Below are 25,109 nucleotides of genomic sequence, written 5' to 3' on the forward strand. Positions count from 1 at the left end.
AGTTCAACAGAGGTTTCTGTTTCTCTCCTGAGGCTCCAGAGCAAGAAGGGGGCCAGGCTCCTAGGGCTAGAAAGGCTATGAGTCCCTTTGTGTGTCTGGCCCACCATTTTGGGAGGAAGGAAGGAAGGAAGGGGCCTGTGGTGGTCTGAGGAAGGGAGGCAGGGGACTTTGGGCCAGTGGGGAGGCTGGGCTTTGGGGCCTGGGAGAAAGAGTTGAGGAAAGAGACCCTCCCTTTGGGCCCTAGCTGGGGAGGGTCCCACCGGTCCTTGCCTCCCCCTTTGGGAAAGGAGACCCCTCAGCCCCCTGGACTCACTCCTGCCACTCATTCCTAGAATGGCTGGGACTCAGAGGAGTTTCCTAGGCATTGTCACCTTCTGCCCTCCATGGCCATTGGCACTGACCTTTTCCCATTGCCTTCCCTCCCTCAGCCCTGTGGACCTCCTCCTCCTTCGCACTCAGAGCAACCCTTCTCTACGGCTGAGGAGACGGCCTCAGACCCTGGAAGCTCCGGCCATAAAGGACTGCAGAAAAGCCCTTTCTGAGGGATCAGGGTCTTTGTACTGAAGGTAGGCCTTTATTCCTGGAGATGAAAGAGGACCTTTGTTTAAATATTTCAGTCCAGGATTGTGTGGAAAGGTTGCAGCTGAGAGAGTGAGCCCATGCTTTGCAGGCATAAAGTCCCCAATTCCATCTCTAGCAGCATTGTCTTCCCAGAAGATGGAAGTGAGATTTTCAGACTCCAGACACACAGTGCGCAAGTGAGTCCTCTTTATGGGGACTGTGTGTGTACGTGTTGTTTATTAGAGCTTGGTAAGATATTTGTCTCACTGAGTTTATAAAATGAATTTACATACTTCTTCACTTCCCCAAAATGAGCATAATCCAGGGTGCAATGTTCACTCATAAGCCTATACATTTATAGATTTTTGTTATGTCAAGTGCAACACGTTCTGCAGTGTGCATCTTTTAAAATATATATATACAAGGAAAACTGAAGAAATTATGATTTTGACACTAGATCCATTCAGAAACAATGCACAAAAATGTAAATGCCTCAATTTCTATGTGACTTTAGCAAGCAGAGAGGGAGTGTATACCTGACTGACAGCAAACACAGCATTTAAGCTTAGAAAAATAGTCTCATATGCAAAAATGAAATAATTATTTTGACCAGTGTCTAAATGGGAAGGGGACCATGATGAGGAGAGGGCATAGATTAGATCTGTAAAGTAATTCATGTCTCATCCAGCCGAAGAGCTAGAGCTTCTCCATCTGGGACATAAGGCAGGTCCTCCCACTCCTCCTCTGTGTGAAAGAGAAGTCAAATTCTCAGCAGTGAGGATAACATAGCATGAAAAATTTGCATCACTGCATTTAAAAATCTGAGGAGTCCGGAATCCTGTTGGTTAACCCTAGAGAGTAGACCCACTGAAACCATAAATGACTGGTGAGTCAACATATAGATAAATCCAACTGATTCAGTGATACTACTCTGATCAGGACTAAGCATAGGATACAGGTGAGGATTTAGGCCTGTATGTGGCTTGAACAGTATATTCTCAAGCCAAGTTGAACAGGTAACAGTGTGGAAAATGGGCACTCTCCACATGGGCAGGGACACTCAGAATTATGACTTCTCTGCATGCAGAAGATTGCCATGGGAATTGGGTACTCACTTTCCATCAGCTCAATCCTCTGGTGCCCCCTGATCCTGGGAGAAGGGCTGGACCCCATGGAAGGGGAGCAACCTGAGAAGAGAGAGCTCCTTTCCTGACCTTCCTGACGTGGGGCCTCCCTGGGGAAGGGCCAGTTGTAGACCCATTCCACCCAGAGCAACACTGGAGCATAGAGAGTTCTGCTGGTTTGGCCATTGGGAGAATGAGGAACCACCAGGCCAGACAGCCTGACCCAGCACAACCCTCTCTGTTCCAGTGTTGCTCCGGGTGGAATCAGGCTACTGGGTGTGAGGTATTAAGGAAGCATCCAACTGTGTTTCTGTAGTCAGAAGCAAAATGAAGAAATCTTCCTCTGAGGGCTACTGTGGACCTCTGCAGGTTTCAGCAGATAATGCACTCATTTCACATCTAGATATGAGGAAATAGTCAGGACTTTTTCCAATTCCCACCCCCTGATCCCCAGCTACTCTCACAAGGCATGGAGTACCTGTTGTGTAGGGGAGCTGCAGTGAGTCTGCTAGGTCCAGGGGGCTTTGGTTGGTGCAGAGGGAGGAAGGAGATGCATCGGCCCAAAGGAGTCATTAGTTACCTGCTTATGTCACCAGCAGGATGCTGATCTCTGACTTTGAGTGCTGCAGGGTTTCTTGCTAAACCAAGCCTTACCCTGGTCTCTTTTCTCAGGAACTTCATCTCGACCCCCTTGACACAGTGTTGGGACATCGTTTGCTGGAAGTGACCCAAGTACAAGGCCACCAGGACTCCCCTGCCCACCTAATGGCCAACACAAAGGCCAAGCGGAGGGAGTTGGGCTCCAACAGAAAGAGGCTACCGAGGTACAACAACTCTTTGGTAAGTTGCCATCCTGACTATTAGTTTCATCTGTGTCATTGCTGGACCGGCTCATGAAAGCAAGCGGAGAACATCTTGTCCCAATGTGGCAGAGAGAGTCCTGGTTAATCCTCTGTCACCTCATTTTTTCAGGGGCTTAGAAAATGTCCTATTTCACTCTCCTCCTACCATTTCCCCCTTTCTCCTCAGGTCAATTCAGTTGCTGCAAAGTACATTCCAGGTTCAGAAGCGTCTGCAGCCCATCAACGCAAAAGAGGGGAGAGGGGAGGAGAAAAGTGGGCAGGGTCTTGCCATTGCCAGGAATCTCTGCCAAAAGCAAAATGCTGTAACCTTCCTCACTTGAGTGATATTTATCATTAACAACTTTGGCCATCTTGACCCCCTTCTGGTGTTGCTTGTCGACATGCGTCTTGCTTTCCCAATCTGTGAAATGCTGGATGATATGGAAGAATATCTCTGGACCTAAATTGAGGGTGGGCTCAGTGGCCCTCAAGCCCAGAGTACTCCCCAGAACTTATTTTTAAAAATGAAATTAGGTGAGATGTGGCTAAATGTACTATAATTCATTGGTTATTAAATGTACTATACATGTTGGGATAGTCAGTACCCTAATCAATCAATAATATCCCAGAAATGGCCTAAATTATATTTTTTTATTATATTGAAAAAATTTGAGACAAACTGGATCTCAAAGGCTGCAGCTTTTTCTTGCTTGCAGAATTTAAAGTTTATTTCCTGGACTGAATTCTGAATTGTTGAAACAATATTTGCAATGCACTATGTGCTTTCCTCCCCTTTTATCACTCTCTGGATGAGGGCTATTTCTGTTGCAGGTGACCTTTGCGGATGTGGCAGTATATTTCACTGAGGAGGAATGGAAACTGTTGACTAAAAAGCAGAAACTTATGTACAGTAATGTGATGATGGAGAATTACGAGAATGTGGCCTCTGTGGGTAAGGAACCTGAATCCATTGCCCTTCCTGTGAAGACTGAGAGCCCTTCATAATTCACTGTCAGAGCGCTATGATTCCACTTTAGAATTATAGAATCAAAGAGTTGAAATAAACCACAAGGATCATCTGGTTAAATCTTCTGCCATGCAGGAATAGACATTCAAAGTACCCCCAGGAGATGGCTATCCAGCCTCTGTTTAAAAACCTCCAACGAAAGAGATTCCACCAAACTCTGAGGGAGTATATTCCACTGTTGAAGAGCTCTTACTCTCAGGAAGTTCCTCCTAAAGTTTAAGTGGAATCTCTTGTCCCTCTGGCTTGCATCAATTGTTCCATGTCCTTTTCTCTGGAGTAGCAGAAAGCAAGCCTGCTCCATCCAGAATATCACATCTCTTCAAATATTTGAACAGGGCTGTCATATCCACTCTTAACCTTCTCTTCTCCAAGCTAAACATATCCAGCTCGCTAAGTCGTTCCTCAGAGAGCATGGTTTCCAGACCATTCACCATTTTGGTTTCCTTCTTCTGGACATGCTCCAGCTTCTCAACATCTATTTGAATTGTGGTGCCCAGAACTGGACACAGGATTATTGCAAGTGAGCCCTGACCAAAACAGAACAGAGTGGCACTATTACTTCCCCGGATCTTGACACTATACTCCTATTGATACAGCCTAGGATCAAATTGGCCTTTTTAGCTGCTGCATCACACTGTTGACACATGTTCAACTTGTGCTCGGCTACCATTCCTAGTTCCTTTTCACACGTAATTTAATTGCCTTAACAACCTCCTGTGGAATAGTGGAATTTCTAGTTTATTGTTCTCCACTTTGTAATGTTTCTAATTATCGAATCCTAAACTGCGAGTTCTGGAATTTTGTGGGAAGGAGCCATGGAGATTAATGCTTTTTGCCCTTAAATGGTCCTCAGCCCATTCCTGAGCATGTTTCCTGGCTTTTGTGGCCCCTCTTCCAGCCTTTTGAGGCTCTGGAGAGGCTTTCTGGGGAACAGACATCCTTTGGCCCTGCAATGGCTCAGAGATGGCCCAACAGTGGCAAAATGGCCTCCACTTTCCCAAAACGGATGCTGTGGGATATTAAGGGACAAAACATTATTCCATATTTTTAGGTGACACAATGTGGGGTTGCCTCTGAGATCCCCTGGGGGCCAATGTAACCCCCACCCCCAATAGTAATCCATCCCAGACTTGGAGATGCCTTAAAGCTGTTTTAAGGCGCCTCTCTGGCATTTGACCCTCACCATAACTGGAATCCAGGTCCCAGCCCCCTTGTTCTCCCTTTCCTAATACATTATTTGTATATTGATTATCCTGCCATTCTCAACAAATGGGCTTCAAGGTGTCCCTTTTATGCATCACACACACAATGTGGGTGTGTTTCTGTCTGTGATAGAGAGATGGAGGGAATGTGAAAAACAGAAAAGCGGGAAAGAGATGCTCAAGGTGAGATGCTGAAGCAGTGCAGATGGGCAAGAGGGAAGGTTGGAGAGCGGATGAAGAAAGGGAAGGAGATCAGGCCCTTGGGAGCCAGGAGGGGAAGGCAGGAGCAAAGCCAGGATCTCCTAGCTCTGTGCGGAGAGGAAGGGACCTCTGGGAAGGGCCAGGAGAGGGGCCTTGGGGATTGGGAGGCAACCACCAACCTCACAGATTTTAAGAACAGGTTTGAGTGAACTGTGAGAACATGGCTCAGGCCTTGTTTTCAGAACATATTAAGGAGCTCCATATTGCAATTATCAGCAATGTATATGAAGAGAGGAAAGTTGACACAAAAATTCATTTTTCACTAATGTTTCTTTTCCTACTTAAGCTTCCTTAGCTCCATGGTTGATTCAAGAAGTCCTTTGTTACCCAAACTGCTCGAGTCTAGGGAGGATACCTGCAAGTGCTATCTATGCTTTTAGAGGAATTAGCTGAATAGAACAAAATAGTTTTACTGGGGCAATAGTGACCTCAGGACTCAGCCAAGCTATAGCAGGTCCTGAATCAAACAGATATTCAGAGGGATTTGAAGTAGGTTTTTGTGTTTTATTTAGGGGGAAAGCAAAACACACAGACACATACAAATAAGTGTTCATACACACACGCAAGAACTAGGTAACAAAGATGGGAGTGGTGAATAGATGTAAGGCTTTGTTAATGGTGATACGTTATCTATCCAGCTCTTTCTTCCAATTGCTGAGGATTTGGAGTGGGAAGAGGTCAGTAGTTCCCGCGACAATTGGGGTTGGTGAGTGCATGGAGGTGCTTAGCCAAGAAAACAAACAGAGTGTCTGTCTGTAACTGGACTGACACTGAAGAACAGCAAGTCTGGGCTGATATTTATAGTGAAATTGGTGCTTGGGGGCAGAAACCAAGGGTTCAGAAAGGTTTATATCACTTTAGAATATTTCCTGTGTGGGGGAAGAATGGTGTGAAACCGAATTGAATTCAGTGGGTGTTTGATGCAAATGCCTCACGTCCTTGTTGGCTCTGAATTTTGATTGCGTTCACAAGCCAATGTACATTGCAATCTGAGGTGATGCACCCAGATGCAGCTCAAAAATAACATAGCAGAGTACAGAAGCAAGTATCCAGATATAGGCATTGGCAATGACTGACCACTTTCCACACTAAAAATAAGTCACAAACACAATTGATTTCCTCGAAATCCTTGGAGGTTCTCTCTCTTGAGTTGCAAAACAATACAAACATTTGCAAGCTCTCCTCTCCAACTTCCATCAACTTCACCGTCTCCTGAACACACAACTCCAATCCAATCCGCATGTGAGCTGCATACTGTATTGGTTGGGAGTCATCTCCTGGTGCCAAACAGCATGAAATGACCTCTGCAGTTAGCTTGCATCATGCCTTGGGCTCTGACTCAGCACTCTATGGCACTCTCACAGGATATGATGCTGCCTGTCAATCAAAGTGTTTTTTTTTTTTTTGCACATGGTTAAAGGAATATATTTTAACAGTCCTTTGACTATCTCCTTCTACTGAATCATTCAAGGCAGTCCCCATTCTTTCTAGCTCCTATGAGTAAGGATGCAACCATTCAATGGATTTAGGGGCATAAGCAGCAGGGTCATACTTGGGTTACTCACAGCAACTTTATTAATTTAATCTCTAATAAGGAGGGGTTAATGAGGGATAAATCATGGGGCAACACCCCCGTCTCTTAACTCTGATTTTCAGTCTTGTCTGTCATTGTCCTTCTTTACAGAAAAACATTTGATTCATGAGAGAGTCCACAGAAGAAAGAAGTCACACAAATGCCAGCATTGTAGGAAACGTTTTGCTTACAAATCAATCCTTGTCATGCATCGGAGAGTCCACACCAGAGAGAAGCCATACAAATGCCAGCATTGTGGGAAATATTTTTCTTTGAAGTCACACCTAGTGACACATCAGAGAGTCCACACTGGACAGAAGCCATTCAAATGCCAGCATTGTGGGAAATGTTTTTCATTGAAATCAAACCTAGTGACACATCAGAGAGTCCACACAGGAGAAAAGACATACAAATGCCAGCATTGTGGGAAATGTTTTTATTCGAAGTCAGACCTAGTGAAACATCAGAGAATCCACACAGGAGAGAAGCCACACAAATGCCAGCATTGTGGGAAATGTTTTTCTTTGAAGTCACACCTAGTGACACATCAGAGAGTCCACACTGGACAGAAGCCATACAAATGCCAGCATTGTGGGAAATGTTTTTCATTGAAATCAAACCTAGTGACACATCAGAGAATCCACACAGGAGAGAAGCCATACAAATGCCAGCATTGTGGGAAATGTTTTTCTGACAAGTCAGCCCAAGTGAAACATGAGAGAGGCCACACAGGAGAGAAGCTACAGAAATCCCAGTAATGAACTAACAATATAGTTGTCAAGAAGGAGTACAAAGAATATATTTTTAATCCTGTCGTAATAAGAAAAGGCCCTTATGATTTTATTTGCTTTGTCTGTCCCTATATCTGTTTATGTTTTAAAGTCATATTTGTTTAAGTTTAGGTTTTAATTGCTAATAGTATAGGTAATTGCTTTGGGTTGTCAATATGGCTGGGGATTGTGGGTCGTGAGATTGGTTAGGTAGATGAGGGGTGAGATTTGTTGCAGCTGGATAGAATAGTTACAGAAATGATATCTTTTGCAAAGTGTGAGATGTTGTTTGAAGAAAATTTTGGGGTATTAACAGAAAGGGCTAGTTTGTGGGAATGGCAAAGGGGGCCTTTTTACCTGTGGGGCATAGACTGTGGGAATTGGGGGTGAGGCTAGGTTTGGAAGAGGGTGATGTTGAACGTTTGGGGTTTTAGTGTATTGTATGGATTGGAGTGGGCAGTTCTGGCTTAAACACTGGATTTCTGTGTGTTCTCAATAAAGTTCTTTGCTATTTCAACACATTGGACTCTTTGATGCACAGAAGTTCTGAATTTGCCCAAACTGACCCTTTTTTCTCTCCTCAGTCCTCAGCTCCATTCCCAGCCATAAGAACAGAAGGGGCACACACACACATACGTGCACAGAAACACACAAACATACAGGATACACAGAGACAGCTATATTTCAAAACTAGTGCCTTCCTTTCCTGGCTTTCCCTCCTGAGTCCAGCTCTGCACCTTGGCCTCCATTGCGATCTCCTCAAAGGAAGAAATGAGGGAAGGAAGGGGAGGCTGCTGAACCCCCAGCCCATACCTTCCTTTCCTGCAAAGGCCTCCAGCAGAATAAGCAGCAGCATCTAGGCCCTGGCAATCCCTGTGAATGCTGAGGAGGAGCCTTTGGGGGCATCTATGTATGCACAGTCTCAGCCCCTGAAGCCATGGCTGCCCTCACAGTCTGTTCTTAGGGAGGGAGGGAAGTGGGGAGAGCCCTTGTTCATTCAGAGGAATGGCTGGAGGGTCTTCTGGGGGGCCCTTGGGGGGTTATAAGAAGGAAGGAAACCCCTCTTCTTCTCCCAAAGAAAGGCAGGGGGCCTGCCAGGTCTCCTCTCCCTCTTTCGTTCCCTGCCCCCTACTAGGAGGATTCCTTGGGTCCCAGGTACTTGGGGGGGTTATTATGAGAATAGACGCCATGGGGACCATTGGAGAGAGGCATGGCCATGGAGGGGAGGGGGTTTTGGACTTCATCTCCCAGAAGCCTCAGCCAATCACCGCACACATGCAAATTTCCTTCCTACCTCAGTAGTCTACAGTCAATCTGAATAGACTTCCAGAGCCCCACAAAGGCTCCTCCTTCCTCTTTGTCCCTCAGCCAATCACCATCCACATGCAAATTTCCTTCCTACCTCATAATGCCCTCCCTGACAGCTTGGCCAATGATCTGAGATTCTGGGAGCTGAAGTCCAAAACATCTGGAGGCCGGAGTTTGAGGAACCCTGCTTTAAATAAGACCTGACTTGGATGCCAGCATTATTGCAGAGGCCATGGGTCAGGGTTCCAGTGACTCTGTGATTAAGATCATACTGGATCAATTTGAATCTGTGAGTACTAAGGAGGTGTTCAAGCTCCTTGGAAATAAGAAGAAGACAACTTTCCCTCTGGATCCTTGCCTTTCATGGCTGGTCCTCCAAGGAGGAGATGCACTTAGGACTCACCTGAGATATATCACAGATGCATCTCTTAGGGAGGGCTATTTTCCATCTTGCTTAAAAGAAGCGGTGTTACGGCCGTTTATGGAAAAGCCCTCCCTAGATCCCTTGGAGATGAACAATTACAGACCGGTCTTGCATCTTCTATTTGTAAACTACATGATTGAGAGGGCAGTTGCTCTTCAACTCCAAGCGGTCTTGGATGAAATGGATTATATGGACCAATTTCAAACTGGCTTCAGGGTGGGATACGGAGTCGAAACTGTTATGGCCGCCTTAGTAGATGATCTTTGCTTGAGCATTGACATGTGAAGTGTGACCCTGTTGATGCTTTGGGATCTCACAGAGGCCTTCGATACCATTGACCATGGCATCCTTATGGAAAGCCTGAGGGAATTGGGGATCAAGGGCAATGCGTTGCAGTGGTTCTGGTCCTATCTCTCAGGCAGATTCCAGATGGAGATGCTTGGGGACAGTTGCTCCTCTAAAAGGGAGCATAAATCTGGCGTTCCTCGGGGCGGTGTCCTGTCACTAATTCTGTTTTTTCTTAAACCTTAAAAACCAATTTCAAATATTCATGGTCACATGGGATGTAAAAGGGCAACATTACATAAAAACAGGGATGCACTCAGAAGACAGAGATACCTTCTTTGCACCAGTTCAATCGTCGAAAGGGAATCCTATTACAAAGGAAGGCCACTTCTGCTACAATGTGGTTGAGATCACATATAAGTGGGACCATCGTTCTTCAAAAGGCAGAGGAAGATCCCACCCCGCAACCTTCTACATTGATCAGTGAGCTTTTCCATAAACTAAAAATCCCAAAATCGAGACCACCAATCAGTCATATTGACCTATCCAGTTTTCCCAGCCCTGGCAATTTCAATCCTGGCCAATGCCAACAAAAATGCAATAATGTCTTTATTGTGCAATGTCTTGTTTTCATAAATACACACTGAAAGCAATAAAAGTTCTGGAGAAGGGACAATCTTTTGATCACTCATTTCTGAAACTAAGTTAACTACTGAGTGCCAAAATGCAAATACACTTGGACAACCGTACCACATGCGCAGGAAGGTACCTCTAGTATTACATCCTCTCAAACAGCTTGAGGTGGAGTTCTTAGTAATGTGTGCAAGTTGTATGGTGTGAGGTACCATCTATGCACAACTTTAAGAATGCTTTCTTTCAATGCTGTTTAACATCTACATGAAACCGCTGCGAGATCATCCAGAGGCATGGGGCGGGGTGCTATCAGTATCCTCATGACACCCAGAGATATCTCAGCGTCAACTAAGGAAGGCATCTCCCCTCTGAATGAATGTCTTGGGGCAGTAATGGGCTGGATGAGGAAAAACAGACTGAAACTGAATCCAGAAAAAACGCAGATGCTGATTGTTGGAGGTCCTAATCCAGATATGGAGGTTTGTCAACTGGTCCTGGAAGCGGTCGCACTTCCCCTAAAGGACTATGTCTGCAGTTTGGGGGTGCTCCTGAATCTTTAGCTCCAGATGTCAGCTCAGATAGATGCGACAGCAAGGAGTGCCTGTTATCAGCTTTGGTTGATACGCCAACTGTGCCTCTTTCTGGAACCTGAGGACATGGAAACTATGATGCATGCGCTGGTAACCTCATGTCTTGACTTCCGCAATGACTCTACATAGGGCTACCCTTGCACTTAGTCCGGAAATGTCAACCAATCCAAAATATGACAGCCAGAGTGGTCAATGGAATATCTAGAGGTGTCCATATCACACCTATAATGGCTGCTCATTAATTTCCTGGGACAGTACAAGGTCTTGGTTATAACCTTTAAAGCCCTCCATGCCTTGGGTCCATCTTACTTACGGGATCACCTTCTCCCATACAGTCTGCCCCACACTTAGAGGTCCTCTAGTAAAAACTTACTGCAGCCAGCAATAACAAGGCTCTCTGCAGTTACACAAAGGACCTTCTCCCAAGTTATGGAACAGCCTCCAGAAGAGATCCGATATATCACCAGTCTTTAAGGCTTTAAAAATCTCATCAAGACATATCTCTTTCCAGATTAGCATTCCAGCAATCTCTTATTAATTGAATTGTTCAGCAACTGCTCTAACTGCTTCTGCCCTATTTTTAATAATTGTTTTCATAATTGATTAAGAATTTAATTGTATTTTATTGTGGATGGGAGGAATTGGGAGGGTTTGGGACACAACAATGACAAGTTGTTATTGTGTTTTACCAGTGCTTTTACTGTTAGCTGTTTTGATCTGTTTTTAGAAGCCTTTAGAAGCCTTTGAGGCACCTTTGTCACATGTGAGGGTTGCCTGGTAGGCGGAGTGCCCACACATATGGTAATCCTTGCAAGTGATGAGGGTGCCGCAGCTGCAGCTCACCCACCAGACGCGGCGCATAATGGTGATGTTGCAGATGTGCCACCTCCAAACGGGGCAGCGCAACTGCAACGTACCCGTGCCATCGCTGGCTCTTTGGGGTGACAGAAGTGCACCGCAAAAAGGAGCCGCTTCCGTGCGCTCCTTTTTTGCTCTGCAACAGCGCTGCTCAATTTGGTTGTTGCGGCGCTTCTGCATAGGAAAGAGTGACGCCGGGGACGCACCTCTTTCAGGCGGCCTGTACCCCGCCTTAGTATGTTTCACAAGTTTTGTTGCTTGTAAATATTTGTATGTGTCAAGTCTCTTAATTGTATCTGTGTTATTGTTGTTGGTCCTATGTGGTTTTTTTTCTTTTAGCACCAAAGTTAAAAAAAATGTAGTATCCTGGAATCTAGAAAGCATATCCAGGAGAAGGTGTTTTGGCCACACTGTAAACAATAACATCCAAAATGCACAAAACAGTGGTGCCTTTCTCCTGTTTGATTTTTAACACTTTTGATCATAGAATTATAGAGTTGGAAGAGACCGCAGGGGGCATCCAGTCCAACCCCATTCTGCCATGCAGGAACTTTCAATCAAAGCATCCCTGACAGATGGCCATCCAACCTCTGTTTAAAGACCTCCAAGGAGGAAGACTCCACCAAAATCTCTGAGGGAGTTTGCTCCACTGTCGAACAGCCCTTACTGTCAGAAAGTCCCTCCTAATGTTGAACTGGAATCTCTTTTCCTTTGCATTCATCCATTGCTCCGGGTCCTAGTCTCTGGAGCAGCAGAAAACAAGCTTGCTCCCTCCTCAATATGACATCCCTTCAAGTATTTAAACAGGGCTATCATATCACCTCTTAACTTTCTCTTCCCCAGGCTAAACATCCCAAGCTCCCTAAGGCCTTCCTCATAGGGTTTCATGGCTTCCAGACCCTTCACCATTTTAGTCGCCCTCCTGATAAAAATCTGATAAAGAAGACCCTCTATTTTTTCATGATGATGATGATGGACCTCTCTATCTACAGATTTCTTTACCCATGGAGTGAACCATCCAAAGCTTGAAAACATAGAAAAACAATGTAAATTCCAAGAGCAACTCTTGTTTTTGCCATTTTATATAACAGACGTTGCTTTTGTTGTTGTTGTTGTTATTGCGTGTCTACAAGTCATTTTGAATTTATGGTGACCCTAAGGCAGACCTATCACAGGGTTTCCTTGGCAAATGTCTTCAGAATAGCTTTCCCATTGCCTTTCCCTGAGGCTGAGAGAGTGTCCTCCAATGGGCTTCCATGGGATTCCCAATCTGATCTGCAGAGTCATAGTTCAGCTATGCTCAAACCACACACTGGCTCCTATATTATGGACACCATTTCACTGGGCCATTTCATTTCATGGACTAGGCCCAGCTTTCTCATCCATGGAAATCATTTTGCAAGCCCCCTTCTCCTCCTCCATTTCCAGGCCCAGCTCCTTCTGAATGCCCCCCCACTGTCCCAGTTTGGCAGGGACCCTCCCCTGGTTCATCCTCTGCCCTCCCACCTTTTCAGATGCTCTTCAAATGCCACAGTTTCCTCCTCCTCCTGCCATTTCTCCCCTTCTTTTAAGCTCACTGCCATTGCTGCAAACTGAGTCCAAAGGGCAAAAGGAGTCTGCCCTCCATGAAGACAGCGAAGGAGAAAGGAGAAGAGGGGCCCTTCCCAGAGGCTCAGGCAAAAGCAAACAGCTGCAGCCTCTCCTAGTTTGTCTCTCCTTCCTCAGAAAGAACCTTGTAATCTTGATCATACTCTGAGGTTCCATGGTTTCTCTGGGATTCCCCCCCCCCCAAAAAAAAATCTCATGGCCCCACAGAGTCTCCCAAGAAAGGAGAGGACTAGACACACGAAGAGACACACTTCCTTCCTTTTGGCCCAAGGAGCCTGGCCTCCTTCTCTCTCTGGAGCCTCAGGGAGAGAAGCGATACCTCTGTTCAACTGGGGCCTAAGAGAAGGTTCTGGAACATTCTCCATAGTCACAAACAGCACAAAATGGCCCCAGAACACAAAATGGCTGCCTCTGCCTGAGCTCTTGGCAGTTGGCAGTTTGAGGCCTTCAGAGGAGAGAGAGAGAGAGTGAGGGAAGAGTGGAAGGGGGTCCTGGAGGGAGGGGGCCTTGGGAGATATTGTCAGAACCTGTTATTGAGATCAGTTATAATGCTGTTTATATTCAGTTCCTATATAATCACTTCATGTATGTCTTGAGATATCTGATCTATATTGTTCTGTTAGCTAAGATGTTGGGGGGGGGGTGGGGGGGTGGAGAGTATATGGGTAGAATATTAAAGTTGGTGTTAGTTTCTAAGTGGGGCCCTATTAACTCCTTTGGAGTGTTGTTTTAGACAACTAGCTGGCAATGTTGCAAATGTCTTGAGTGAGGCTGGGTTGTAATGGGGACCTGGCTAAGTGTTGTGGGGTGGGGAACTAGCAGAGGGGAGAAAGGAGGGGCGTTTTTGTATGTACAACGCTGTGTAAATTTACAGCACTTTATAAATAAACGTTAATAATAATAATAATAATTTTAAAAATGTACATTTTTCTCTGAAGCCTCAGACTCTGCAAAAAAGGGTTACAGATCACTACTGCAATGCTCTCACAATAGACTTTCTACTTTTGGTATAAGTTTGGATGTGGGCCATTGATCAGAGGATTCCAAACCTCACAGATATAGAGCCTTCCTGAGATATTCGGTGTTCGCTTCCTAACAAAGGGGTTTTGGGCCTCATAAAGGATTTGGGTCAAAAGAGGAGGGGTCTCTAATAGGAGGGCCACTGAGACGACGATTGTCCCCCAAACTATGCCAAAAGTAGATCCTTTGGGAGGTTTTAAAATCATGTGAATGTACATGAACTGAAAAGATATAACCTTATAACTGATCTTAATAACAGGTTCTGACACCTAGTGAGACATCAGAGAGTAGTAGTAGCCTTTCCTCTTGCCAATGGGATTTGCAGTGTATTCCCTGGACTGGATCTCCCATCATCCACAGGGCCAGAGAGAGGGGGGTCCTGCCCTGCATAGGGCTGCCATTCCATGGGTCTTAGGCTTTGGGGATGTGTGCCTTTGGCCAGTGTCTGTGTGGCTGGGGCTCCAGGGTCCCTCAGTCCCTCCTGCCTTCTTCCATATTAACTGCAGGAGGAGCCTGTGAGGGTGGGGCAGGGGGCGGGGCCTTCCAGCTCCTCTGCCCCCATTGGCCAGACTGAAGAAGGGGAGGAGCTTCTGCCTCTCTATTTAGCTCTGCGCAGGGAAGAGAGAGTGAGGAGCAGAGAGAGAGAGAGAGAGAGAGAGAGAGAGAGAGAGAGAGAAGAGGAGGAAGGAGAGAGACAAAGACAAGGAGGGAAGGAGGGGAGTGGAGAGGAGAGGGACAAGGCCTGGAAGAGGTAGGCTTCACTGCTGTGCTGAGGCCTCCAACTGCCAAGCGCTGAGTTGGAGGTAGCCATTTTGTGTTCTGGTGGCCATTTTGTTTTGCTTGTGACTGTGGGGAATAAAGTTCTGGAACCTTCTCTGAGGCCTCAGTTGAACAGAGGCTCCTCTTTCTCTCCTGAGGCTCCAGAGTCAGAAGGAGGCCAGGCTCCTTGGACCAAAAGGAAGGAACTGTGTCTCTCTTTGTGTGTCTTTTGTGTCTCTTTTCTGAGAGGGTTTTCTTATTACAAAGCTCTGCTCCTTCTGGGGAACATGGGTTTTAAAAGGGATCAGAAATGGGGATCATAGTTTTAATAAAAGCCTTATTCTCATTCTTCACAAACATTGGTCTTTGGCTTCTAAGGGGAGGCTTCTCCCCCAAAAAAGGCCAAAAGTGGCTCCTTTGGGAGGCTTTAAAAGTCTCCCCAGTTTCCTTATTGAGAGATTTTCAGGGAAGAAGGAAGGAGGCAGACCAGAATAACTCATATTACCAAGAATTAAACAAGACTTGGGCGCTTCTGCCCTTTTACAACCATCTCAGGCTGTATCTGCACTGAAGAAATAATCCAGTTTGAAACCGCTTTAACTCTCCTGCTCCATTTTGTGGAATCCTGGGATTTGTAGTTTGTTGTGGCATGAGAACTCTCTGGCAGAGAATGTAAAATCCCAGGATTCCATAGCACTGAGTGGTTAAAGCGGTGTCAAAGTGCCTTATTTATATAGTGCAGATGCAGCCTTCTTGGGAAAAGGGCTGATGATGGGGAAAAGCACTGGGGAACTCTGGAGGTTTCAGCAGATGATTCATTTATTTATGATGCACTCATTTCACATCTATCTACAGGGACATAACCAGGGCCCTCTCCAATTCCCCATCCCCTAATCTCCAACCACCCTAAGAAGACATGGAGTATCTGTTGTGTAGGGGAGCTGCAGTGAATCTATGCTAGGTCCAGGGGGCTTTGTTTGGTGCAGAGGGAGGAGGGGGATACCCACCTCTGCATCAGCCCAAAGGAGGCATATGTCACCTGCGTATGTCACCAGCAGGATGATGTTCTTTGTGTCTTTGGGTGCTGCAGTGTTTCTTGCCAAGCCAATCCTAATCCTGGTCCCTTCTCTCAGGACCTTCATCTCGCCCCCCTTGGACACGGCTTTGGGGCCTCTCTTTCTGGAAGTGACCAAGTGCAGGGCCACCAGGACCCCTTCACCACCTGATGGCCGACACAGAGGCCAAGCGGAGGGAGTTGTGCTCCAACAGAAAGAGGCTGCCAAGATACAACAGCTCTTTCGTGAGTCACTATCCTATTAGCTTCATCTGTGTCGCTGTTGGGCCAGTTTGTGAAAGGAAGCTAATAAAATACAGTCGGCCCTTCTTATACACTGATTCAAGCATACACGGATTGAAAATGTTCCAAAAAAGTATAAATTTACCTTGATTTTCCATTTTTTATAAGGGACACCATTTTGCTATGTCATTATATGTAATGGGACTTCAGCATACACGGATTTTGTTATACACGGGGGACCTTGGAACCAAACCCCAGCGTATAACAAGGGTCCACTGTACTGTCAGAGTTTGGCAGAGACAGTCCTGGTTAATCCTCTGTCACCCCACTTATTCAGGGGCTTTTAAAAATGTCCCAGTTGGTCTATCCTCCTCCCACTTTCCCCTTTCTCAGCTCACTTCAGTTCAGCTCAAAAGTGGGGAGAGGAGAGGAAAGAAGGAGACAGGATATGGCCCTTCCCAGGAGGTTGAAGCAAAAGCAAACTGCTGTGCCTTTCCTAGCTTGTGTGATCTTCCTCATAAACAACTTTGGCCATCTTCACTGCCTTCTGGGTTGCTTGTCCATATGTGTCTTGTTTTTCCCATCAATGAAATGTTGGGGACCATGGGAGAATGTCTCTGGATATAAATTGGGGTTGGGCCCAGTGGCCCTCAAGCCCAGAGTGCTCCCCAGAACTGCTTTATAAAAATGACATTTGCCTCCGAAACCTGGCAAGAAATGTCTAAATGCACCATAATTCTTTGGTGGCTAAATGTACTGTATGTGTTGGGATAGTCAGTATCCTAATTTAGCATCAATATCCCAGCCATGGCCTAAATTATATTGTTGATTATATTGCATATTATATTGAAAAGATTCGAGACAAACTGGGTCTCAAAGGCAGTAGCTTTTTTCTTGCTGACAGCATTTAAAGTTTATTTCCTGGACTGAATTCTAAAGTGATCAAATAATATTTGGATGCACCCTGTGCTTTCCTCCCCTTTTTCCTTAGACACTCTCTGGATGAGGGCTATTTTCTGTTGCAGGTGACCTTTGCTGATGTGGCGATATATTTCACAGAGGACGAATGGAAACTGTTGACGAAGAAGCAGAGACTGATGTACAGTTATGTCATGATAGAGAATTATAAGAATGTGGCCTCTGTGGGTAAGGAACCGGAATCCACTAGCATTATAAAATCATAGAGTTGGAATAGACCACAAGGGCCGTCCAGTTCAACCCACTTCTGCCATGCAGGAATACACATTCCCAGCCTCTTTAAAGACCTCCAAAGAAGAGGACTCCACCAAACTCTAAGGGAGTATATTCCACTGTCGTAGAGCTCTTACTGTCCCAAAGTTCCTCCTAATGTTTAGGTGGAACCTCTTTCTCTGTCGTTTGCATCCATTGTGGTGTCTCTTTTTCTCTGTAGCAGCAAAAAGCAAGCTTGCTCCATCCTCAATGCCACCCTTTCCAATATTTGAACATGGATATCATATCCACTCTTCACTTTTTTTTCTCCAGGGTAAACATACCTAGCTCTCTAAGCTGCTCCTCATAGGGCTTGATGGTTTCCAGATCCTTCACCATTTTGGTTGCCCTCCTCTGGGCATGTTCCAACCTATCAACATCCTTTTTGAATTTTGGAGGCCAGAACTGGACACAGGATTATTCCAAGTAAGGCCTGACCAAAGCTGAATAGAGTGGCACTATTACTTCCCTTGATCTAGAAACTATACTCGTATTGATGCAGCCTAGAATCACATTGGCCTGTTTAGCTGCCACATCACACTGTTGGCCCATGTTCAACTTGTGATCTACTAGGAGTCCTAGATCCCTTTGAAGCATAGTTTAATTGTGATAGCAACATCCTGTAGAATATTTGAATTTGTAGTTTAGTGAGGCACTATTGCTCTCCACTTTATAAGGATTCTAAATACTGCATTGTAAATTGCCAATTGTCAGAAGCAGGTTCTGTGGTTCATCCAGAATGGTATTAGGGTTTAGGGGGGATTGTTAGTAGTTTAAATGCTAGTAGTTTTAAGTAGTTACTAAGGATATTGGGGCCTAGAATGGCTTCGGGGGAAGGGAAGCAGTTGTGGAGGGTATTAACTGCCTGGTCTGTGAACTCTGGGTGGCAGACATGCCCCTGGGGGGAGAGGCGCATGTGAATGGTGGAAGAAGAAGGCAAGAGGTACCTTGGCAGCCGGGCTGGTTAGGGGCTGAAGGGGAGGAAAAGGGAGGAGTGTGAAGGTAGTTCATGACGGAGGGAAAAGGTTTAGACACTTCAGAGACAGCTTAGACTTATTAATGGATCCTTTTGCCTGAGTTTCTCAATAAACCTTTTGGTGGAAGCAAAGGACTTTTTAATTCTGAAGCTAAGTTCTGGCCCCAGATATCTCACCAAAGCTAGGATTTTGTACGAAGACAGCATGGAGATTACTATTAATGCATTTCTCATTGAAATGGTAGCACATCTCTGAGTATTTTTCCTTTTTTGGCCCTCTTCCAGCCTTTTGAGGTTCTGCTTCACTTCCCCAAAGGGATGCAATGAGATACTGAGGCACAAAACTTTATTCCTATTTTAAGGCAATACAATGTGTGGTTGCCCCTGAGATCCCCCGGGGGGGCAATGTGACTCCCCCAATCCCCAACAGTAGCCCATCCCTGTCTTAGAGATGTCTTAATACTGCTCCCTGGTGCTTGATCCTCACCAAAACAGAAGTCCAGGTCCCAGCCCCCTTGCTTTGCCTTTCCCAATGAGTAATTTGTATATGGATTATCCTGCCTTCCTCAACAAATGAGCCTCAAAGTGTCCCTTTTATGCATCACATAAATGGGTGTGTGTCTGTGATAGAGAGAAAGAGCGAATGTGAAAAACAGAAAGGCAGGAAAGAGATGGTGAAGGTGAAATACTGAAGCAGTGCAGATGGGCAAGAAGGAAGGTTGGAGAGCGGAGGGAGAAAGGGAAGGGGATCAGGCTTAAGAGGGAGATGAAATAACAGATATAGGATGGGGGACACCTGGCTGAATGAAACTACGTGTGAAAGCGATCTAGGAGTCCAAATAAACCACAAGTTGAACATGAGTCAACAGTGTGATGCGGCAGCTAACAAGGCCAATGCGATTTTAGGTTGCATCAATAGAAGTATAGTGTCAGGATCAAGGGAAGTTATAGTGCCATGGTATTCTGCTTTGGTCAGGCCTCACCTGGAATATTGTGTCCAGTTCTGGGCACCACAATTCAAAAAGGATGTGGAGAAACTGGAGCATGTCCAAAGGAGGGCGACTGAAATGGTGCAGGATTTGGAAACTATGAGGAACGACTTGGGTAACTAGGGATGTTTAGCCTGGAGAAGAGAAGGTTAAGAGGTTATATGATAGCCCTGTTTAAATATTTGAAGGAATGTCAAGCTTGTTTTCTGCTGCTCCAGAGACTAGAACACTGAACAACGGATGCAAACTGCAGTAAAAGAGATTCCACTTCAACATTAGAAGGAACTTCCTGACAGTAAGGTCTGTTCGACAATGGAACAAACTCCCTCTGAGATTTAGGTGGAGTCTCCTTTCTTAGAGATCTTCAAACAGAGGCTGGATGGCCATCTGTCAGGGATGCTTTGATTCCTACATGGCAGAATGGGGTTGGACTGGATGGCCTTTGTAGTCTCTTCCATCTCTATGATTCTAGGCCTATGGGAGCCAGGAGGGGGAGGCAGGAGCAAAGCCAGGATTTCCTAGCTCTGTGCGGAGAGAAAGGGACCTCTGGGAAGGACCAGGAGAGGGGCCTTGGGGATTGGGAGGCAGCCACCAACCTCACAGATTATACTGATAATAATAATAAGTTTTATTTGTATTTACCCGCCTCTCTCAATGGAGCGAGGCGGTATTACAACCGTAAAATAGCCACAAAACAACAATAGCATCCAATTTACACACAGTAAAACAACAAAACGCTTAAAACTCAATTTGGGACAAATAAAAGCATCATTTAAAATGCACAGTTGTGATCAGAAGTGGGATTTTTCCTTAAGTTCTTTACAAGAGGTCAGCTGGGTAAGCCTGCCGGAAGGGATCAGTCTTTCTTGAAAGCATCCAAGGTGGTGTTAAGATGGATCTCCTCCGGCAAGTTGCTCCATAACTTGGGGCCATGGCTGTGTATGCTCTGTGAGAAGTTGTTCTTAGCCTGACCTTTGGGTAATCTAATAGATTCTTCCCAGATGTTCTGAGAGTGAGGGGCGGATGGTGTAGGGAGAGGCCTTCCCTCAAGTAGCTCAGGCCCAAGCCATGTAGGGCTTTAAAGGTAATAAGCAACGCTTGGTATTGCGCCCGGAATCTAATTGGCAGCCAATGTAGGGATACTGGTGTTATATGGTCTGACCTAGATGTTCAGGTGACCAATCTGGCTGCCATGTTTTCAACTCACTGAAGCTTCCAAACTTGGTACAAAGGTAGCCCCATGTAGAACACTGAATTTAGGAAATGAACTTGAAATCAGGCCCTTGTTTTCATACATATTAAGGGTTCCATTTAGCAATTATGAGCAATGTCTATGAAGAGAGGAAAGGGTATCACAAAAATTCCTTTCCCTCTCATGTTTCTTTTCCAACCTGAGCTTTCTTAGCTCTGGGGTTGATTCCAGAGGCCCTTTGTCACTCGAAATGCTGGAGTCTGGGGAGGACACCCACAAGTGCGATGCTTTTAGGGGAATTTCATATGTAGCTCAAAGGAGAGATTGAGGCAACAGTGACCTCGGGATTCATCCCAACTATACCAGGCCCAGAAGCACACAGAACTCCAGAGGCGTTTCAAATAGGCTTTTGTGTTTTATTTAGGGGGAAAGCAAAATACATGCACGCACACACACATATACACATATAGGTGTTCACACACCACATGCAAGAACTAGGTAACAAAGGTGGGAGTGGTGAATAGTGTAAGGCTTTGCTAATGGTAATACATTACCTAGATGGATCTTGATTCCAATTGCTGTGGGTCCAGAATGGGGAGAGAAGTCAGTAACTGCTATAGCAAGTGAGGCTGGTGAGTGTAGTGAGGTGTTTAGCAATGTAAACCAACGGAGTGTAAGTCTGCAACTGGACTGATGCTGAAGAACAGCCAGTTGGGGCTGATATTTATACTGAAATTGTTGCTTGGGGGCAGAAACCGAGCATTCGAAAAGGTTTAAATTGCTTTATGATGTTTCCTGGGTGGGGAAAGAATTGTCTGAAACTGAATTAAATTAAATGGGTGCTTGGCGGAAATACTTCAGCCAAAAAGGATTATCACACCGGCTCTCAGGTCTTTCTTGGCTCTGAATTCTGGTTCCAATCAAAGCCAATGTATAGCACAGTCTGAAGGCGACACTCCCAGAGTTCAATAATAACATAGCAGAGTACAGTAGCAAATCTCCAGATATAGCTATTGGCAATGCATTAACCACTTTCCACACTTAAAAATAACTCACAGACACAGTTGATTTCCTCCAAGTCCTAGGAGGTTGTTTATCTTCAGTTGCAACATAAAACAAATATTTACCAGCTCTCCTCTCTGACTTTCATTAACTTCACAATCTCTTGTACACACAACTCCAACCCACATCAATCCACATGTGAGCTGTATACTATATTGTTTGTGAGTCATCTCCTGGTGCCACACAGCATGAAGCTTCCTCTGCAGTTAGCTTGCATCATGCCATGTGCTCTGACTCAAGACTCTATGGCAGTCTCACAGGAAATGATGCCACTTTTCAATCAAAGTATTTTTACATATATATATATATTGGAATATTTTTCAAATGCCTGACTATCTGCTTCTACTGATTTCCTCATGACAGTTCCCCTTCAATTTCTTCTTTGGTAGCTCTGAGTAAGGATACAGTCATTATATGGATTTGGGGCATCCAGAACAGGGTCATGCTCAGGTCACTCACACCAACATTATTAATTTAATCTCAAATAGGGAGGGATGAATGTGGGGCTAAATCTTGGGGTAACCCTTTCATCTCTTAACACTGAGATTCAGTCTTGTCTGTCATTGTCCTCCTTTACAGAAGAATTTGTCAGTCACGAGAGAGTCCACACAAGAAAGAAGCCACATAAATGCCAGCATTGTGGGAAATGTTTTTCTCGGAAGTCACACCTATTGGTACATCAGAGAGTCCACACAGGAGAGAAGCCTTACAAATGCCAGTGTTGTGGGAAATGTTTTTCTTTGAAGTCAGACCAAGTGAGACATCAGAGAGTCCACACAGGAGAGAAGCCATACAAATGCCAGCATTGTGGGAAATGTTTTTCTTCCAAGTCATACCTATTGGCACATCAGAGAATCCACACAGGAGAGAAGCCATACAAATGCCAGCATTGTGGGAGATGTTTTTCTCGGAAGTCACACCTAGTGACACATCAGAGAGTCCACACAGGAGAGAAGCCATACAAATGCCAGCATTGTGGGAAATGTTTTTCTTCCAAGTCATACCTATTGGCACATCAGCGAGTCCACACAGGAGAGAACCCAAACAAATGCCAGGATTGTGGGAAATGTTTTTCTTCCAAGTCATACCTATTGGCACATCAGCGAGTCCACACAGGAGAGAACCCAAACAAATGCCAGCATTGTGGGAAATGTTTTTCTTCCAAGTCATACCTATTGGAACATCAGAGAGTCCACACAGGAGAGAACCCAAACAAATGCCAGGATTGTGGGAAATGTTTTTCTTCCAAGTCATACCTATTGGAACATCAGAGAGTCCACACAGGAGAGAAGCCATACAAATGCCAGCATTGTGGGAAATGTTTTTCTTCGAAGTCACACCTAGTGAGACATCTGAGAATCCACACAGGAGAGAAGCCACACAAATTCCAGAAATGAACTAACATTATATTTATCAAGAAGCAAAACAAAGAATATATTTTAAATCTTGTGGTGATAAGAAAAAGCCCTTGTGATTTCGTGTGTTAGGTTTGTGTGTCCATATGCATGTTTATGTTTTTCAATTATATTTTGTTATTTTGAGGTTTTAATTGCCTTTATTATAGATTATTGCTTTTGTTTATAAATTTGAGTGGGGATCATGGTGGTGGAATAGGTTAGTTAAACAGAGGGGTGGGATAGTTATGGGAATGATAGCATTTGGAATTTGTTCGATGTTGGCTGAAGAAAGTTGGGGACAGGTATTAACAGAAAGGGCTAGTTTGTGTGAATGGCAAAGGGGGCCTTGTTATCTGTGGGACATAGACTGTGGGAATTGGAGGGGGGGCAGGTTTGGACGAGTGGGATGTTTTAGGTTTGGGGGTTTTAATGTTTGGTTTGGGGAGGGCAGCTCTGACTTAAACACTAAATTTCTGATTATGTGTTTGAAATAAAGTTTGTGTTGTTTCAACACACTGGACTCATTGGTGTACAGAAATTCTGCATTTGCACAAAATGTACCCTTTCTTCTCTCCTCAGCCCTCAGCTCCATTCCCAGCCATAAAAACAGAGGCAAACACACATATATACTCAGAGAGACAGAACTATATGTACAAAGCAGAGACTTCCCAGCCTTTCCCTCCTGAGTCGAGCTGCACAGCTTGGGCTCCATTCCGGAAGGAAGGAAGGAAAAAAGGCCGCAGTCCTTCCCTTCTTCCAAAGGCAGACAATGGAATAAGCAGCGGCAGCAGCAAAGGCCTTAGGATCCCTGCGCATGCTGAGAAGGGGTCTTTGGGGCAACTGAAAGGAATGAAAGTGCCAAGGGAAGAGAAGCATAAAGGGACTGCTGAAGTCGGGGGGGAGGGGGATTTGGGACCTGTTTCAGGCACCTTCCTCCTGGAACCCATTATTAGAGCCTTCCACAGCTCACTATGATACTTTAAATGACTATTTCACAGATAATATCTCTCAGATAAGAGCCAAATTGGACGTCAGCATTATTGCGGAGGCTGTAAGTGAGGTGTCCCTGAGTAAGATCATACTGGATCAATTTGAATCTGAGTACTGAGGATGTGGACAAGCTCCTTGTAAGTGTGAAGAGGAGAACTTGCCCTCCCGACCCTTGCCCTTTTTATATCACCTGAGATATATCATAGATGCATCTCTTAGTTAGGGCTATTTTCCATCATGCTTAAAAGAAGCAGTGTTACGTCCGTTTATGGAATAGCCCTCCCTAGATCCCTTGGACATGAACAATTACAGACCAGTCTCCCATTTCTAACCAACATAATTTTGAGGGCAGTTGCTCTTCATCTCCAAGTGGTCTTGGATGAGACAGATTATCTGGACCCATTTCAAACTGGCTTCAGGATGGGATACGGAGTCGAAACTGTTATGGTTGACTTAGTAAATGATCTTTGCTTCAAGGGGGGATGTAACTTACCAAACTTTAAGCTGTATTATTATGCAGCTTGTCTCAAATGACTAGAAGAATGATTCAAATTAGAAAACAATAATTTATTGAATATAGAAAAAGCTAACCTGAATCTTGGTATACATGCATATATGTGGTATACAAAACCAAAAGATGATAATACTTTTAACCATCATGTTATAAGAAGATCATTGCTTAAAGTATGGTATAAAATGAGACATCTATTTTGGGTGTAATTGCAAGAAGCCTATTACAATAGAACAAAGAACAAAGATACTCCATGGCTAAGATACAGAGATTTAATAAACAAAACACCAAAAGGAAAATACAGTATGAAATCTATGGAAGAACTTAATGAAAAAGGAAACATAAAGGATTGGTTTTTATACAACCAATTAAACAGTCGTTTTAAGGCAGATAATAAAGCTCCTGGGTTAACGAGGATAAATAGATAAAATTATGATGGACAAAAAAGGTAAACACATATCCAAATATTATAAACTATTCAAAGAAAGAGATCTAGAAGATGACATTATTAAACACAGCATGGTAAGATGGGCACATGATATAGATAAAACTATAAGTATAGAGGAATGGGGAAAATCTTGGAAAGGAACAAATAAATTCACTATGTGCCAAAACTATAA

At 44.7% G+C, this 25,109-nt stretch overlaps 2 protein-coding genes across 2 annotated transcripts in view; both read left to right on the plus strand.

Moving 5' to 3' along the window:
• Positions 1-7,348, plus strand: part of LOC149284981 (uncharacterized) — a 176,928-nt gene extending 169,580 nt beyond the window's left edge. The window contains exons 2-5 of the mRNA XM_089495912.1: positions 429-566; positions 2,358-2,525; positions 3,359-3,479; positions 6,702-7,348. Of these exons, the coding sequence (XP_089352038.1) occupies positions 2,451-2,525; positions 3,359-3,479; positions 6,702-7,348 (843 nt within the window). The 5' untranslated portion in view covers positions 429-566; positions 2,358-2,450. The remainder of the gene's footprint in view (positions 1-428; positions 567-2,357; positions 2,526-3,358; positions 3,480-6,701) is intronic.
• Positions 7,349-11,417: 4,069 nt separating this feature from the next.
• On the plus strand, positions 11,418-23,048 carry LOC149284986 (uncharacterized). Its single transcript, XM_089495914.1, has 3 exons — positions 11,418-11,513; positions 17,168-17,288; positions 22,171-23,048. The coding sequence occupies exons 1-3, from the start codon at positions 11,418-11,420 to the stop codon at positions 22,986-22,988; spliced, it is 1,035 nt and encodes a 344-aa protein (XP_089352040.1). The 3' UTR covers positions 22,989-23,048.
• Positions 23,049-25,109: the final 2,061 nt, after the last annotated feature.

Source organism: Sceloporus occidentalis, unplaced genomic scaffold (assembly GCF_023333645.1).
Source record: "Sceloporus occidentalis isolate IW3139 unplaced genomic scaffold, rSceOcc1.0.p SCAF_86, whole genome shotgun sequence".
In the NCBI taxonomy this organism is placed as follows: domain Eukaryota; kingdom Metazoa; phylum Chordata; class Lepidosauria; order Squamata; family Phrynosomatidae; genus Sceloporus; species Sceloporus occidentalis.